This window comes from Ambystoma mexicanum, chromosome 2p (assembly GCF_040938575.1).
Source record: "Ambystoma mexicanum isolate Mex_15411 chromosome 2p, UKY_AmexF1_1, whole genome shotgun sequence".
Taxonomy (NCBI): domain Eukaryota; kingdom Metazoa; phylum Chordata; class Amphibia; order Caudata; family Ambystomatidae; genus Ambystoma; species Ambystoma mexicanum.
Window position 1 is genome coordinate 9,229,153 of NC_090923.1, and position 15,472 is coordinate 9,244,624.

The 15,472-nt window shown below is 45.2% G+C and overlaps 2 protein-coding genes across 2 annotated transcripts in view; one reads left to right on the plus strand and one right to left on the minus strand.

Annotated features, from left to right (window-relative positions):
* LOC138566132 (zinc finger protein 850-like) overlaps nt 1-15,472 on the plus strand; it is a 459,100-nt gene that overhangs the window by 278,119 nt on the left and 165,509 nt on the right. The gene's annotated exons all lie outside the window — the stretch shown is intronic.
* The window catches only part of LOC138566136 (zinc finger protein 850-like), a 317,241-nt gene continuing 303,678 nt past the window's right edge, over nt 1,910-15,472 (minus strand). The window contains exon 4 of the mRNA XM_069643141.1: nt 1,910-6,104. Within this exon, the coding sequence (XP_069499242.1) occupies nt 4,954-6,104 (1,151 nt within the window). The 3' untranslated portion in view covers nt 1,910-4,953. The remainder of the gene's footprint in view (nt 6,105-15,472) is intronic.

Consider the following 15,472-nt stretch of genomic DNA (forward strand, 5'->3'; position numbering starts at 1 on the left):
CCGCTTCTCATGGGAACACCTTCCACCATGACACTATCTTTATTCATTGTGCGTCCAGCCAGCTCCATCCGCTTCTCATGAGAACACCTTCCATCATGACACTATCTTTATTCATCTGCGACCAACCGACTCCATCCTCTTCTCATGAGAACACCTTCCATCATGACACTCTCTTTACTCGTCTGCGGCCAGCCAGCTCCATCCGCTTCTCATGAGAATACCTTCCATCATGACAATATCTTTATTCATCTGCGGCCAGCCAGCTCCATCCCTTCTCATGAGAACGCCCTGCATCATGACACTATCTTTATTCATCTGCGGACGGCCAACTCCATCACCTTCTCATGAGAACACCTTCCATCATGACACTACAAAAAGCCTTGAATCCCGTGAAAACGTACCACTGTAATGTTGCATTGTGGGGCACAAGTAATACGTGTGTGTTTTATGAAGCGGGGGATGAATCTTGTTATGTATGCAATAGTATGAATGAAATGAAGTATAACTGCTTATGAATGAGGTGTGACCAGTGGGCAACCACACAGCACTATACACTGTTGGGTAAAATCTAATTCCCTTCTGCCATGATGTGTTTTTTGTCTAGTTGCACTCTTTGGTTTATGTAACTCTGCTTATCTTGTACGCTGGTTGGCAAGCTAATCATTGTGCTGTCTTCCAATCTTTAATGTGTATTGTTTAAGATATTTCGTGTGTTTCTATCCACATTGTCTAGGTACAGGCCGCTAAGGTGCATTTCGCCCTTACTTTAACAAAACAGCTTACACCACAAGCACTTTGTGTTTGCAAATTAAAGGTTTAATACCTTGTTGAAGGGTTTGGTTGCTGATGAGTTCCACTTCGGTCTCTCAAAGTTGGTGGATGTTGCATTGTGAGCAATCTCCAGACCTTTTGCCAGGCCTGGATGTGCTAAAGGGCAGTTTGAAACCGCCATGGGGCACTTTAAAGTTGTCAGTAGACCAGTTTTCATATAATAATTTGCCAAACTATAAAATGGTGTGCTTTCACATCCTCTCTCTTGGCACCATGAACTTTGCTTCCTGACCCTGAATGTATTTGAGGCTGCTCGTTTCCCACCATGATATCCTGGGTGTGTGTCAGTTTTAATGTGCTTCTAAATCTTTTTCAGCTACTGAACACGTTAATAAAGAATGGGTTTTCTTTAACCAAGAAGGCAAACACTGAGGCCTCTTTGGAGCGCGTCTACCTTAGTATAAATCAATGCATACATACCTGTAACCTGTGTTAGCACCTACTTTTTATGAGTGTATTTGTGCCTGTTACATAGATCTTGGGTGCATAATCATTACATGCATTCTCCAGCTAGCGCATAACGGAGCCGCGCAGCCATCAATGAATTCAATCAGCATGTCTTTTAATTACTCCCGTAGCTGGTAAGTTCGCACCTTTTTACTGCGCTGACCTTGCATCTTAATTACACTTACTTGAGATTTCCTTCTCCTAAAAAAACAGCTTATGACAACCACAGATGGAGATACTGCTGCGTGCCATGTGCCGTACCGGCCGACACTGCCCATGGCAGCCACCATGATTGCCTGAATATAGACTGATTAAATGTTGTACAAAACTTAGAGTGTCTGAATTCATCATTGCATATACCATTACTTCTGCTGTGATCGGAATCAGGTAATCTCAAGCAAAATTCGGAGAAATTCAAACATGATATGAACATTTAAGAAGTTGACAATCACATTAATTCTAACATAAAAGTCAAATCAAGACGTCACCCTACTACCTAAAACAAATCAATTGCCCCTGTTCTATGAAGCAGTTTACTCCAGAGGTAAGACAGAAAAATGAAACTGATTTAACATACAACTGCAGGCACTACTAAACATGTTTTGTTAATGTAACACAGAAGCATATTGGCTGAAGCTCAATATTCTTTTAATCAGCATTTCATTCAATTTGTCAACACAAGTGGGTAAGGTTAAAATTCAGCATGTCAGCTTTCCAGGATTACTTTAATTTGGTAAACATTTTGGTCCACAATTCCTTGTTGGAATTCAGAGAGCAAGGCTATGATATCATGACATCCAATACACTTTCATTTCAGTCAGAAAGGCACCATTTCATTTCCAAATGCGCATGATTATTTGTGTCTCACAGCTCAGTGTCTAGTTTTACTCCATTTGCCCTTCCTACTCTATTTATAAAATGTCACTTTTCTAAAACGCATGTCCACATAATTTAATGGAACTCTTGCCATCTTCCCCAGGCCCTTCACACAAGACCAGCTCATTTTAAGATAGTGCTTTCCCAGTGGGCATGCACCCCCCTCCCTTATGTAATTGCACCTCCATATGCCTGTCCCTGGCCAGGAAACTATCTATTAACCTTACATGCTCCAATAGAGACTGGCAACAGTGAGGAGGACGTTCGAGGCGAGCCATGCGTTTCTTGGAAACTGACGTCTGGAGTAATAATGGAGATTCCAGTTCATGGATTCTATCGTCCATGTTTTCCCCTTGATGACCAATGCCTTTTCAAATAAGTTTTGCCAAAACGAGTCTAATTAGCCACTTGAGACTGCAGCTTTCTCCGTGTATTAAGAAGGGCTCAAGATAATTTAAATTTGGAAGGTTGAAGTCACTATGTTTTGAAGTTGAAAGTGACATTTCTTATAAGTATACTTCTCATATGCAGTAGAGGCATTTTTACTTAAGCAGAAGCAAATATAACATTTTCTTTTTCCAAGAAATTATTGTAAAATATAATATGCATTTTTCCTTTGCCATTTCCCTACATATCAGTCAGTAACACATGTAGAGCAACTCCCAGTAGTCATGAGAACACCTTCCATTATGACACTATCTTTATTCATCTGCGGACGGCCAGCTCCATCCGCTTCTCATGACAACACCTTCCATCATGACACTATCTTTATTCATCTGTGGACGGCCAGATCCATCCGCTTCTCATGAGAACACCTTCCATCATATCACTATCTTTACTCATCTGCGTCCAGCCAGCTCCCTCCTGTTCTCATGAGAACAGCTTCCATCATGACAATGGGCCTCATTAGGAGTTTGGAGGTAGCTGTGCCTGCATCACAGTGACATTTATTTAAGTATAATTCTCATTCCTAGTAGAGCCATTTTTACTTACGCAGAAACAAATATAATGTTTTATTTTTCCAAGCAATTATTGTAAAATAAAATATGCCTTCTTCCTTTACAGTTTCTCTACATATCAGTCAGTAATACCTGGAGAACAACTCCCAGTGGTGAAGCGTGGCTGGTATCACTGGGCTGAGCATATCCATGTAACTGAGGGGTGAGAGCAGGAAAACCTGCAGCTATGTGGCCGCTGCTCCCAATGCTATAGCTAGGAGCATTGCTACTTTTACGACGGGAGTATCTGACAATTCTTGGGGAGTAATGTAATCAATACAGCGCTTACCTGTAGGGCTGGGATTAAGAGCTTCCATCTTTTAAAAAAAATGCATTCTCTATGGTACTTATTCATCTAAAGGTCACATGGTCTGTGGTGGCGTGCAATCTCAGAAGACACCAGATACGGGGAGCTAAAACCAAAAAAGCTACACCACCTGGCTACCTTCTGAAACCAGAAATCCTCATCTAGAGGGATAGAACTATATGTAAAGGCAGGACAAGGGTAATAGGATGGACTGCAGAAAAGGGGGACAATGGGATAGACACAGCACCTTAAACCCAATCTGAGAGGTCACATGACCTCTCAGATTAGCAAGTGCAGACTGTACAAACCAGAGTGATAAGGTCACATTTCTGAACGACTGAAAGAAGCAGGCTGGCACTTTCTGGGCCACTTGAAGTTAGTTACATATGCCAGGGAGCACAGAATAAAATGGCATTGCCATAGACAAGTCTGGAAACAATTAGGGTTATAGCAGGTGGGTAGGTGGGCTAGGAAATGGGAGGATCTGTGCAGCAACTTAATGTGTGAATAAACTACTGCCAACCACAGCATCTAAGAGACAGGTGAGAGCTCACAGTCAATCGTGACACCCAGGTAGATGGCGTGAGCACCAAGCTCAGAGGAAGGCCAGGGAAGCATGCCTAGTGCCCGGTGCAACCCCAAAAACCAATACAGATGTGTCAGTCATTGAGAAACCATTCACTCGGTCATGGTTATCAGACAGCTGTGAAAGTAGAGTGATACCTTTGCTGAGCTCCCAAAAAAGCATAAGAGGATCAAAGTGTTGTAAACACAGAATCGGTATCTGCAGGAGTAGATTAGTCAGGCCAGGATTAGATCAAATGTTAAGGATAGGCGATAAGGCAGAGCCTTGGGGCATGCCACATCCTGTTAATGAGGGACTTGGATATCAAATGAGGCATCATAAATGCTAATGTTCTATTATCCTGGAAGGATTCTAAAAGGAGAAGGCAGAGTCCCTGAGGTAGGCATCTCTTAGACTAAGTAGGATCTAATGGCCAATGGCGTCAAAAGCAACAGAGAGGTTCCAGAGAATACTAAAGGTTTCCCACAATCACTTCACCAATGCAGGTTCTCATCTGCATGTGTTCTCTGGCACCATCTACACAAACTCATTTAGTGGGAGGCAGCGTCTGGAAAAACAATTCATAGGTCAGTTTCCCTCATATAGCTAAAGAGTTCCTGTAGTTATTTATGAAGCCACAGAGTCTTCTACATGTTGGTGCCCATTAATCTGCATGGGATCCTTAGGCAAAGTGTTCCATAGGATGGGTACCCTAGTACAGTCTACTTTTAGAATATTCCAGAAGGGGTGCATTTGAAACAGCAGTGATTCAACCAATCATAATCGACCATGTGTGTGCCAAAGGAAACTGGGAACACCTGTTGCGATAAGGCCTTCACAGTTTTAGTAAATAGCCATGCCAAATTGAGACCCATTGAAGAAGCACCACTTCCTCTCTGAAGCTTCAACTGCAGAGGAGACTTCACCACCTACATGTCCTTGCGTTTGGCAGATGAGAACACTGGAGTATTTTCTACATTCATTACACATGCATGTCTTGTAAGGTGCTTAATAAGGTTACTCTTCACATTGAACCTCTTCCCACATTCTGCGCACTCATGAGGTTTCTCGCCTGTATGTGTTCTCTGATGGAGAATAAGCTGTGCCTTCCGAGCAAACCCTTTCCCACATTCAGTGCACTCATGAGGTTTCACACCTGTATGTGTTGTCTGGTGGCAAATAAGATGGCCCTTCGTAGCAAACCCTTTCCCACATTCGGTGCATTTGTGAGGTTTCTCCCCTGTATGTGTTCTCTGGTGGAGAATAAGCTGTGCCTTCCGAGCAAACCCTTTCCCACATTCAGTGCACACATGAGGTTTCTCACCTGTATGTGTTCTTCGGTGGACAGTAAGATATCCTGTCCAAGCAAACACTTTTCCACATTCAGTGCACTCATAAGGTTTCTCACCTGTATGTATTCTCTGGTGGCAAATAAGATCTCTCTTCTGAGCAAATCCTTTCCTACATTCAGTGCATTCATGAGGTTTCACACCTGTATGTGTTGTCTGATGCCAAATAAGATAGCCCTTCGTAGCAAACCCTTTCCCACATTCAATGCACTCATGATGCTTCCCACCTGTATGTGTTCTCTGGTGCCTAGTAAACGTTCCCTTCTGGGCAAACCCTTTGCCACATTCAGTGCACACATAAGGTTTCTCACCTGTATGTGTTCTTTGGTGGTCAATAAGATGTCCCTTCTGAGCAAACCCTTTCCCACATTCGGTGCACTTGTGAAGAATCTCACCTGTATGTGTTCTCTGGTGAAGAATAAGCTGTGCCTTCTGAGCAAACCCTTTCCCACATTCTGTGCACACATGATGTTTCTCACCTGTATGTGTTCTCTGGTGGTGAATAAGACCACCCTTCTGAGCAAACCCTTTCCCACATTCAGTGCACTCATGAGGCTTCTCACCTGTATGTGTTCTCTGGTGCGAAATAAGATGTCCCTTCCGAGCAAACCCTTTCCCACATTCAGTGCACACATGATGTTTCTCACCTGTATGTGTTCTCTGGTGGCGAATAAGATGTCCCTTCTGAGCAAACCCTTTCCCACATTCAGCGCACACATTAGGTTTCTCACCTGTATGTGTTCTCTGGTGGTAAATAAGACCTCCCTTCTGAGCAAACCCTTTCCCACATTCATCGCACACATGACGTTTCTCAACTGTATCCATTTTTGAGGGCACGTGTGTTTATCATTCAAGTGGACAATATTCTCAAAATTAAGTGAACTGATAACGATTTTTACCCATGTTCCCATGTGGGCAATAAGTATGTTCTTTAGGTGGCAACGTTTCCCATATTCTGTGCATGTGTAAAGTTTCTCGTCAGCTTACTTTATCTATAAGAGGCCACTTCCCAGTGAATCTTTTCCCAAATTCAGAGCACAAATGAGCTTTCTCTTGAGAAGATCATTTCTGGTGACAAACACAATGTTTCCTCTGATTGAAGCTTTTAAAATATAGATATGATACGCTTTGCCCATTCACATTTACAAGTGTTTCGCAAAATGGTTTAAAGAAACTACCCTTATATTCAGAATGTGTATAAAATAGCACTCACAGGTGTTCTATCAGGAATAAAAGTGACAACAAAAATGCTTTTCTTGCTGCACATCAAACATTGTTGTTTTCATGCCAGACATCCCTCTACCCCCAGTATTAACAGAAAGAACATGCTTAGTTACTGGATGTTACCCCGAGGGGGTTAGATGGACAGGAGCCATCTGGTAGCCAATGAGCTTCTCAATCTCAGTTCCTGAATACTCTGAAAAGAAAACTAGACCCCAAACTTGCACACTTCTAAGAGACTTGTTGGAAGTTGCATACTCTAATAATGACACTTTTCACTGCATCAGTCCAGAGAATCTACCAATCACTGCGGTTGTATTTCTGGGGCATCAATCACCTGTTATAATAAAAGGAGATGCACGTTATTAATTTCAACACATTCTCAATCGCAGGCATCACAAGTAACAGGCAGACTGGTTCTCAGTATTAGTGATGTGCACTAGTTAATTACTCAAGTAGTAGCTCATAAGACGTTGAACACTATGGTGCAATCTATTGGGGACACACACTCTAGGGGGCAGAGTAGTGGCTCTCTGATGATGAAATCTAATGCAATATTTATTTTTATTTTTTTACATTTGTAAAGCGCGCTGCAACCCACAGGCATCAAGGCGCTGTTGCATGAAGGTGTATTGAGGCAAGATTACGGATTACATAGATGAGGTACTTAGTTGCAGATGCAAGATTACGGTTACATAACGACAATAGACAACAAAGGTACTTAGTTATAGAGGGGGTGCTAGGTTACAGTATTGTGACCGGTGTACCTAGTGAGCCCTTGGGAATTTAGAGCAACGCTGGGAGTCTAGAAAGCCGTTGGGGGTCTAGTAGTTCAAAAAAATAGCATGGTTTTGATGGCTTTGCAGAATGCTAGGTGAGAGTCATTCCCCCTAAGGTGTGTAGGTAAGGCGTTCCAGTGTGAGGCTGCAGTAGCTGGGAAGCTGGCACTGGCTGCCTGCACGCACTCTGCGAGTCTTAGGGATGGAAATCAAGTTGGCACAGGCAGTTCTTGAAGGCCTGGAGGAAATAGGCATGGGTATTCTTTGGGCAAGGTACGGAGGAGCAAGATCATGGAGGCATTTATGCGTGAGGGAGAGGATTTTAAAGATAATTCTCTGCTTAATGGGAAGCCATTGGATCTGCCTTCTAAGATCAGAAATGTGATCCTTTTTGGAAAGTCCTGTGGCAGCCCAAAGGGCGTTATTTTTGCACCAGTTTGAGTTTAGCAATGTTTTTGCCAGATGTCCCGCCCAGGACAGCATTGCAATAGTCCAATCTAGATCCTATCGTAGCCCTGGTGATGGTGAGGCAGTTCTCGGAGGATAAGAAGGGTCTTGTTTGTTTGTTTATTGAATTTATAAGGCGCACCAGACCCGGGAGTAGCAGGGCGCAGCAAGGATATGCAAAGCTTACAAGGGTTACATAATGTACAAGCAATATACAAATAGTCACGTTACACAAGAGATAATACAATATACAATATACAAATTGAGTTGCGCAGAGAGGCAAAGTTATTTACATCTCAGTATGTAAGGATGTACAAATGTACAATCTAGAACCAGGTCGTACTAGCGTACCAAAGTTTCAGAGGAGACTAATTCTCGGTCAGATTGAGGTGAGTGATGAGGTTCTTTCTAAAGAAGGAGTAGGGAAGGTCAGCTCTCAGCTTATGTGGCAGGGAGTTCCAGAGTTTAGCGGCCTTCACAGGGAAACTGTTGCCGCCAATCTTAGAAGATTTGAATCTGGGTACTACCAAGCAATTAGTATTGAGAATTCTAGACGGTCTACTGGAAGTTCTTCTGGATATTCTGTCAATTAGGTAGCTAGGTGCGACATTGTGTAGTGCTTTATGTGTCAGGGAGGCGATTTTTAGTTGTATTGTGTTGTAGGTAGATAACCATTTGTGAGGGCGTCTGATGGCAGAGATGTGCACTCTTTTGTTGATGCCTAGTGCAGCTCTGATGGCATTGTTTTTTAGTGTTTCGAGTTTTTGGATAATGGTTTTGTTAGCACTACTGTAGAGAGTGTTACAGTAGTCTAGTCTTGAGAGAATTAATGCTCTGGCCAGTATAAGGCAACTGTCATTAGAAAGGAAGGGCCTACCTGCTCTGATCAGCTTACATGTGTAAGCTGTGGAAGAAGCCAGAGAGTTTAATTGTTTAGTAAAGGACATCGTTGCATCAAGGTAGAAACCAAATCTTTTTAACTCCTTAGAGACAATGGTGTTATTACCGTCAATGATGAAGGTGGTATATTCATGACCTAGTTTGGAAATGTTGGAGTGGGAGCCGAGGATTATCAACTCTGTCTTGTCATCATTCAGGCATAAGCCGTGGGTGGCCATCTATGCCTGAATGTTGAGATAGATTCTATTCACCAACACCAAGTCCCTGCCATGATCCCCGGAAAGTGGGAGGAGAATCTGAGCGTCATCTGCGTAGTTAGTGTAGGTGATACCCAGAAGGTCCAGATCATCAAACAGTGGCTTGGTGAATATGTTGTACAGAGTGGGGGACACACAGGAACCCTGAGGGACGCCGCACATGATAGGGGTAGGATCCGCAGCTGCAGAGGGTGAGAATACTCTGCTAGTTCAGTCACTCAAGGATGATTATATCCACCTAACAGCACCTATGGAGAAATGGGCTGCTCTATCAAGATGCCTACAGAGGACCTTATGATCGACCAGGTCGAATGCAGCTGCGAGATCAAGCAACAGCAATAATGCTGTTTTCCCTTGATCTCTCAACTCATCAATCTGAGTCTTCAGATCTATCAGTGCAGTTTCTGTCCCGTGTAATGGTCGGAATCCTGATTGTCGGACCCCTAGGAGTTTGTACTGTTCAAGGTGTTTTTGGATCTGCAAGTATGCGATTTTATCCAAAATTTTGAGTAAGAATGGTACTGTTGTGATAGGGTGGTAATTGGTAGCGTGAAGTGGGTCTAAAGTTTGCTTCTTGAGAAGGGGAAGCACCCATGATTGTTTGAGAGTAGCTGGGACGGTCCCGGAGGCAAAGGAAACATTAATCAGTTTGGAGATGAAAGTGGAGAGGTCTCTCGCAGTCTCTTTTATGATATGCGCTGGGCAGATGTCTCCTTTACAATTAGACGGTTTGAGAAGAAAGGATAGTTTTTTCCACTTCAAGGATCGTTGTTTTAGTGAAGCAGAATATGACATTAGGATCAGAGATATTTGCATTTGGTAGAGGGTAGTGAGTTGGTTGAGATAAGTTCAGAGAGTCTTTCTTATTTTTTATTTTGGTTTGGAGAGTATTGATTTTATTGGTTAGTGCTTGTTGTATCTCTGAACACCAGTTCTTGAGCCTCATCATGAGTTGGGCGGTAATGCCGGCGCTAATAGCGCTGGCGCTATCTGCCCTACCGCCAAACTATTAGCGCCGGATCACGAGTTTGGCGGATTTGGAATTCCCCATTCCCCATTGAGACTATTTGAGAATGCCCCATTCCCCGTTGGGCTCAATGGGGAATTTTCACGCTCATACCGCCGGCAGATTTCCCGCCGGCGGTATGAGTATGAATTTTTGGCGGATTTCCCTCCAGCTCAGAGCTGGGGAGAAATCCGCCGAAGCCCTAATTTGGCGGACCCTTAAATCCGGCGGTAACAGTGCTACCGCCGGATTTAAGGGTTACAGCCAAACTCGTAATGAGGCCCCTTGTCTTTGATGCAGATTTCGGGTGAAGAGATAGCGGACTCTAGTTCTTTTAGGATTGTGAATAATTCTTTCATACTAGAGTTGGAATTAGCTATACGTTCATTGTAGGAGTTTCTTTTTGCCAGGCAGATTTATTTTTTGTAATGTGATGCAGCGGACGCTAGCTTCTTTTTGTTCTCATGGGAGGGGCAAAGCAGCAAGTCAGTTTCACATTTTGTTTTTAATAGTCGCAGGTCCTTTAATTGTGGAGTGAACCACTTGTTAATGTGTAATTTGGCTTTACTAGCTCTCAGTTTGAGAGGGGCGACTTTGTCCAACATGGAGAGCATGATCTTGTTATATTCTTGCACCAACGTGCTTGGGTCAAGGCTGTCTGGCAGAGAATTTAGGGTGGGTAGAATATTAGGGATCACACTATCCACTGTTATATTCTTTTTTAACCTGGTTAGACATGGTGGCGCTACTTGGGGAGCTATGAGTCTCTGTCTGGTAGTGGAGAGTGTCAAGGGCACGAGGGAGTGGTCGGTCCAGGATAGGGGAGAGATAGTGGTGATAGTAGCTGTGCAGTTGTGGTCGGCTACCCAGTGCAGGGTTCTACCCTTGATATGGGTGGGAGCGTTTACTTTTTGTCTTAATCATAATGCATTGAGGGAGTTTACTATTTGCAGGGCCTGTTTATCCGACGGATCGTTCAGGCCTAAGTTAAAGTCACCAAGCAACAGTACTTGGGAGGTGGGTTTGAGATTACTGGCAATTAAGTTATGCAGGTCCTCTTCAAATGTGCCAATAGGCCCAGGGGGCCTGTAAACTACATGCATGGTGAGTGACTGGGAGTTCTTTAGTGGTAGCTTGACAGAGAGAGATTCGCATGATTGCAGGTCATGTGGGGCGACTATTCTCATAGATAAACTGTCTCTGGATATGATAGCTATTCCACCGCCTCGGGAACCATCTCTGTCTTGTCTGAAAATGGTATATCCTTCTGAGACAGCTAGCGTGAGTGCAGGTCCTGCGGCATTGTGTAAAGATTGATTCGGTTATGGCTAGGAAGTCTAGGCTGTTTTCTGTGATTAGGTTGGCTATGTCAATAGCATGAGCCAACAGAGACCTTGCATTAAGGACAGCTCCTTTGAAGGGTTGATTATCTTCTTTGATTACGGTTAGGCACGGGGTAAGGCTAATGGGGAATAATGCCTTGGAAATGAGTGTGGGAGTCTGAGTATCGGATATACGACAAGTGGGTAGGGTATTGGGACATTTGACACTAGTAGGTGTCGTAATGTGGTAATAATTAGTTTTCTTATTGGGAGGTGGTAAAGATCTGGTAAGAGGCTCGTAAATTTTGGGAAGTCTGCTGCGTAATTTAAGATTTCTAATGTACGTAGTGCAAGGGATCGTAGTATATTCTCCTGAGGACTAGTAGTTAGAATGGGCAAGACTACTAGGCTCGGGTGCCATGCTAGGGGAGTTAGGAGGGAGGAATTTCTTCTCAGCTAGGAGGGTGGTGTTGGGGTGGGCTACTAGACTGATGAGCAGTTGAAGAGTGATAAGTAGCATAAGGATATATAGGGTACAGTGTCCTGGCATATTAGTAGTGAGAAATGGGTCCCAGTCAGCAAATTCAACTTTTAGTTAAGTGGGCCTGAGACACAGGGCCTCATCACGACTTTGGCGGTAACCCTTAAATCTGGCGGTAGCGCTATTACCACCGGATTTAAGGGTCTGCCAAAGCAGGACTTCGGCGGATTTCTCCCCAGGGAATGGGGCATTCCCGAATGGGCTCAATGGGGATTAACATTACCGCCGAACACGTGGTCCGGCGCTATTAGCGCCGGGGAGTTCGACGGTAGGGCTAATACCACTAGCGGTAATACCGCCGGTGTTACCGCCCAAGTCGTGATGAGGCCCACAGTATGCACAGTACACAGAGTGCTTTGAGACAAATCACAATAGGCAGATTCGACTTTAGCAGAGTGGGCCTGAAACACAGCATACAGTGTGGGCAGAGTACTTTAAAACAAACCAAATAGTGGCAGGGCAGCATAAGCAGAGGCTCCAATAGCTGGGCAGAGGCAATTCAGTGGCAGGCTAGGGTGGGCTAACTATGGCCAGCAGTAACTGTAGATAATAGGCAGGGCAGCATAAGCAGAGGCTCTAATAGGTGGGCAGAGGCAATTCAGTGGCATGCTAGGGTGGGCTAACTATGGCCAGCAGTAACTGTAGATAATAGGCAGGGCAGCATAGTGCGAGGGCATGTGTAACATGGTTTGCAGTGTCGATCAGACAATGTACTTGTGGTGCCATTGCAGGTAATAGACAGTTACCGGGCTGAAAGCCGGTGGCGGCTATATGCAGGGTGACAATGACATTTAGTAGGAATGCAAGGTTCCCCATAGACAGTACCTTTGACGTGGCGGCATCCGAGAAATGTGATCCTCTGTTTGGAAAGGCAGCGTTCCTGGCAGGCGGCAGGGACCGGCCGGGACAGGCTTGGACAGGTCCAAGCCTTAGAAGAAATGGCCTTTGATACAAATGGCCGGCTCACGCCTTCCGGCAGCTGGTTGGCTAACTTCAAGAAGCTATGAGACAATAGTGTTGCAGCAACAGGCGAGGTGGGGGAGAGGGCATAGGTTGTAGGCTGGTGCTACAGGGCGTCCATCTTGGAGTGGACTATCACATGCAATTCAAAGTGGGCACGGTGATGCTAGGCACACAAATAGCGTAATTTCAGTTTACCTCTAATTAGGAGGCAAAGACATGCAGGCGGAACGCGTTGGTACGCATTTTGCAGCATTTTCTGGCGAAATTCGGCGGCGGCAGGGAGACGATGCTGGCTGGGTCCAGGCCTTCCTATGAAAGAGGGAAGCTCCAGCTTCACCTCCTTGAGAAGAGCACTGCTCCGGCAGTGTCGATGGGAGCTCCTGCTCCTTGGCTGCTGAACGAACATCTTGCTGTATTAATCAATTTGGAGTAGTATGCCGAAGACGAGGCAATATCATTGACCTACCTGTCCATAGTGAGATTAGAGTCGAGGTAGACTCCCAAGGTCTTGGCTGTTTGGGACATAGCAATGGGTATATTGTCGATGATAAAGGAGCAGTATTGTTTGTCGAGCTTATCCAGAATGGTCGGTGACCCAATTAGCAGAAGCACTGTTTTTTCACTGTTAAGGCATAACCAGTTTTCTGCCATCCAGGCTTGCATAGTGCAGTAAATGGAGTTGAGGGTGCTCCTGTCTGCCTCATAATCACCTGTAAGAGGGATGAGCACTTGGGTGTCATCAGCATAGCTGGTGTATGAGATGCCCAAGGTTTCAAGAACGTTGAAGAGAGTCCAGGTGAACAGGTTACAGAGGGTAGGCACTATGCAGAAGCCTTGGGGCACCCCACATTTGATGGGACTATGAGAGGCGCAGGCTGAGTCACAGACGACTTTCATGGCCCTCTCCTGTAGAAATGATGTGATCCACGCGCACGCCTTGGAGGAGATGTTGTCTGCTAGCGAGAGATGGTGACAGAGTGTGATGATCCACGAGCTCGAATGCGGCAGATAAATCAAGGAGCAGCAGGAGCGCTGCTTTGCCAGAGGCCCAGAAGACGGTGCTCTTCGAGGAATTTTTGGACTTGCAGGTAGGCAGCTTTGTCCAGAATTTTCAGTAAAATGGGGACGGTGGTGATGGGCCTGTAGTTCCCTGGTGTCGATGGGTCAAGGGAGGGTTTCTTGAGGAGCGGGCGGACCCAGGCTTCCTTAAGGTCAGTCGGAACATGGCCAGACTGGAAGGATGTATTTATGAAAGCTGTCAAAAGGGGGCAAGGATATGGGCACAATCTTTGATGAGCTGAGCCCGACATGCATCTCCCTTGCAGTTAGAGGGTTTGATGGTTTTTAGGAGAGAGATGACCTCACATTCACTCATGGCCCTGAAGTCGAATAACCGGGAGGAGTTGATTTTAGTCTCTTTGCTCTTGTTATTATTCTGGTTGGTGATAAAAAGGGTCAGGGCTTTTTGGTGCGCTTGGATTTTGGCTTGCAGGGGTGTTTAGTTTGTTGAGCATGGGCGATTGGATGTCATTGCACCATTTTTCATCTTTCAGGAGGGTGGGTGGTCGGGTGGACGGAGTTTCCAGCTCCCTGAAAATGGTGAAGATTTCTTTTGTTCCGGATTTAGTATTGGCAATCCTGGTGTTGAAGGAATTTGCTTTGGCTGTGATAACGGCTGCTTTGCAGTCTTTGGAGATGGCCTTAAAGGCAGATTTGGTGGCATCATTGGGTTTGTTTTTCCAGGCTGAGAGAGCAGCTCGCTTCTTCGCACGAAAATCTAGCAGCTCTTGGGAGAACCAGGCGTTTGTGTGCTTGGCTTTCTTAGCTTTCCTGAGAGTGAGGGGAGCAATGGCATCAGCTGCTTGGGTGAGTACCTGTTTGAAAGCCTTAGGAAGAGTGTCAGGGTCGTTGGAGAAGGAGGCATGGAGAGCAGCAACTCAAGGAGGGGCCTGATCCTGTCCGCAGTTAGTTGGTAAGAGCTTCTGGAGAGAGCTGCGGGAAGAGGGATGTGTTTAGGTCAAATTGAATGTAGTGGTGGTCGGACCATGGGATGGGTGAGTTTCCAGTAATTAGCACTGAGCAGTTATGGTGGGTGACCCAGTCTAAAGAACGTCCTTTAATGTGTGTGTCATTCGGATCGTTGAGGCCTAGATTAAGGTCACCTGTGAGTAGGACTTTGGAGGTTTTTTTAGATTGCCTGAGAGAGCGTGGAAAAGGGAATCATGGAATTCTGTGTCTGGACCCGGGGGTCGGTACACAATGTGAAGAGCCAAGGTTAAGTTAGGGGAGAGAGTAACTTTGAGAGAAAGGTAATCACAGGTGTGACCAAGTTCACCTTCAGTCCTCCTGATAGCAAGGTTCGCTTTGGCGATGAGGGCTACCCCCCCGCCCCTGAGAAGGGGGCGGTTTTGCCTGTAGATGGTGTATCCGTCAGGGATGGCAAGGGAGAGGGATGGGCCTGAGGTTTCATTTAGCCAGGTTTCGGTAATTATAAGGAGGTCAGAATTGTTTTTGAGAATTAAGTCATGGATGTCAAGGGCATGTGCTGGGACAGACCGGGCATTAACCAGGGCACACTTAAGAGTGGCGGTATGTGCAGATGTGGGACCTGACACGAGGTCAGCAGTGGAGACTTGTGGTAGCAATGGGGCATCATGTGTGAC